General features: G+C 44.0%; 1 protein-coding gene across 1 annotated transcript in view; it reads left to right on the top strand.

Annotated features, from left to right (window-relative positions):
* Window positions 1–411: 411 nt before the first annotated feature.
* The window catches only part of MRPL47 (mitochondrial ribosomal protein L47), a gene marked incomplete at its 5' end in the record, with an annotated part of 4314 nt that continues 2773 nt past the window's right edge, over window positions 412–1952 (top strand). Inside the window, 3 exons of the mRNA XM_009075538.1 lie at window positions 412–557; window positions 1125–1185; window positions 1652–1691. Of these exons, the coding sequence (XP_009073786.1) occupies window positions 412–557; window positions 1125–1185; window positions 1652–1691 (247 nt within the window). The remainder of the gene's footprint in view (window positions 558–1124; window positions 1186–1651; window positions 1692–1952) is intronic.

Here is a 1952-nt window from a genome sequence, read left to right as displayed (position 1 = left end):
CCCCGAGGGCTGTGTGAGGGTGCCGTGAGGCGCTTCCCGGTGCCTGTTCTGCGCTCAGTGTGCTGGTGGTTCCAGCGCGGGTGGGACTGTGTCCTCTGCTGTGTGTTTATTTAAGTGCACGGGGGAGGGTGTGTTGGTGTATTCTAGCTCAAATGTATTAATTTTACATTAATATTTATCTCTGAGTATAGATAAATTACAATTATAATATAAATGTGGTTAGTGAGTTGCAGGGGAGCAGAAAACACCACCAAGATGACATTTTAGTAACTACCCAAGCCCTGCCTTTCCCCCCAGACCAGGCTCTGTCTGTCGGACCTGCCTGTGCCTTTATGAATGAAACGAACATTCTCGTTTAGCTGATTATTATTTTTTTGGTCATACATGGTTTTCCTTGTCATTTTTATGCAGGTTGGCTCTGAATCTGTTGCACAAGAACCTACCAAAAGTTGAGCCCCTCCCTCAGGTGAAGCTCCTGCACACGACCGTGGCTCGGAGAGGTCTGGAGGAATTCTTTGATGATCCAGCAAACTGGGGAGAAAAAAGCGTAAAGTCTGGTGAGTTACATTTACCATTTCTATAATGATCTTTGAGCCACTTGTGCTCAGCTGAAATCTGACCTATCTTTCTGCATCAGCGGGAGAATTCATAGCCACAGGACACTTATTTTTATATGTATACACTGTACGTACATCTACGTGAGCATCTTTATGCCTGTTAATTTTTTCTGTGTGTTTTCAGTGTTTATGAAAGCAAATAGCTATTGTGCAGCACAGTGTTCTGCTGTAAATCCTCTGCCTTGCTCTGAAGTGAGAGTGTATCACAGGAGAGATGTTCTGGGATGAAATACATGGTGCTGTGGAAGAAAAGTAGTTCAGCGTAAAGGTTCACCCTATAGCTTTCCCTCTTCCCACACTGTTATAAACACAATCACTACATGTAATTGCCTTTTTTTATGTATTTGTATTTTTAAGGCAAAGCTGAATATCCCTAAGGTCAGCTACTAGTGCTATTTTTTTTTTCAGTGACCCCTGTTCTGTTGAGTCAGCTGAGCCTGCTAATACAGGTATTTCTTTCTCAGAATAAGAGGACTTTGTTGTACTAAATTGATTATTTTTTCACAGGGGATGCATGGAAAATAAATCAGCTAAGGGACAAGAGCAGTGAAGACTTGCACAAACTTTGGTAAGTAAGTTTTAGTGAAGAAGCTTCTCTTCTTTCAGGGCAGCTCTGCACTTTTAATTAAAATGTGTCTGGTGAACTCATGAACAGGAACTTTAAGTCTGACATAGAGCTCTGCAGGCTCCTGGTTTGGGCTTGGAACAGCCCTAGTTCTGGCACGTCTCATGACACAGAGGCTGCACTGCTGGTGGCTGTGGGATAGTTGTGTCCAGCATAAAGGACACAACTCTCAGTTGTGTCCACAAAGGACTCTCAGTATGAAGAGGCTGAGTTTGAACCCTCTGGGGGTTGTTTGGATTGGACAGACTTGATTAAGTGCCTTCTGGTGGGGATGGCCATCAGATCATGGTGCTCAGATCTGCATCCAGTCTGATACTGAAAGTCTCTGAGGCTGGAAGTGGCATCCCCACTCCAGGCAACCTGTGTCAGAGCTTAATTGTTACTGTGGATAGTTTTTTCCTTCCTATAGCTTGTATTTCTATAAGAAGAATACGACTGGCTCTGTCCACGTAGTGTACTATTTAGTGTTAACCACTTCCCTCCTGAGCCTTCTTTATTCCAGGCTAAAACCTGTCTCCCACAGCCTCTCGTTGTATGTCCTGTGCATCTGCCCTCCCCTCCCACCTCTACTGGGCTTTCTCCAGTTGGTCAGGATATTATTGCTTCTTCGTATGAAGCCAGTAGGTACAGGATATGGGATTATGCTTTGCTCTGTCCAACAGGATGATAAGTGAATGGCTGCTAAAGTAGTCAGAAGATATTGTTGATTT

Source organism: Acanthisitta chloris, unplaced genomic scaffold (assembly GCF_000695815.1).
Source record: "Acanthisitta chloris isolate BGI_N310 unplaced genomic scaffold, ASM69581v1 scaffold41895, whole genome shotgun sequence".
In the NCBI taxonomy this organism is placed as follows: Eukaryota; Metazoa; Chordata; class Aves; order Passeriformes; family Acanthisittidae; genus Acanthisitta; species Acanthisitta chloris.
The sequence above is the reverse complement of the archived record's forward strand: the minus strand, read 5'-3'. Positions and strand labels throughout refer to the sequence as shown.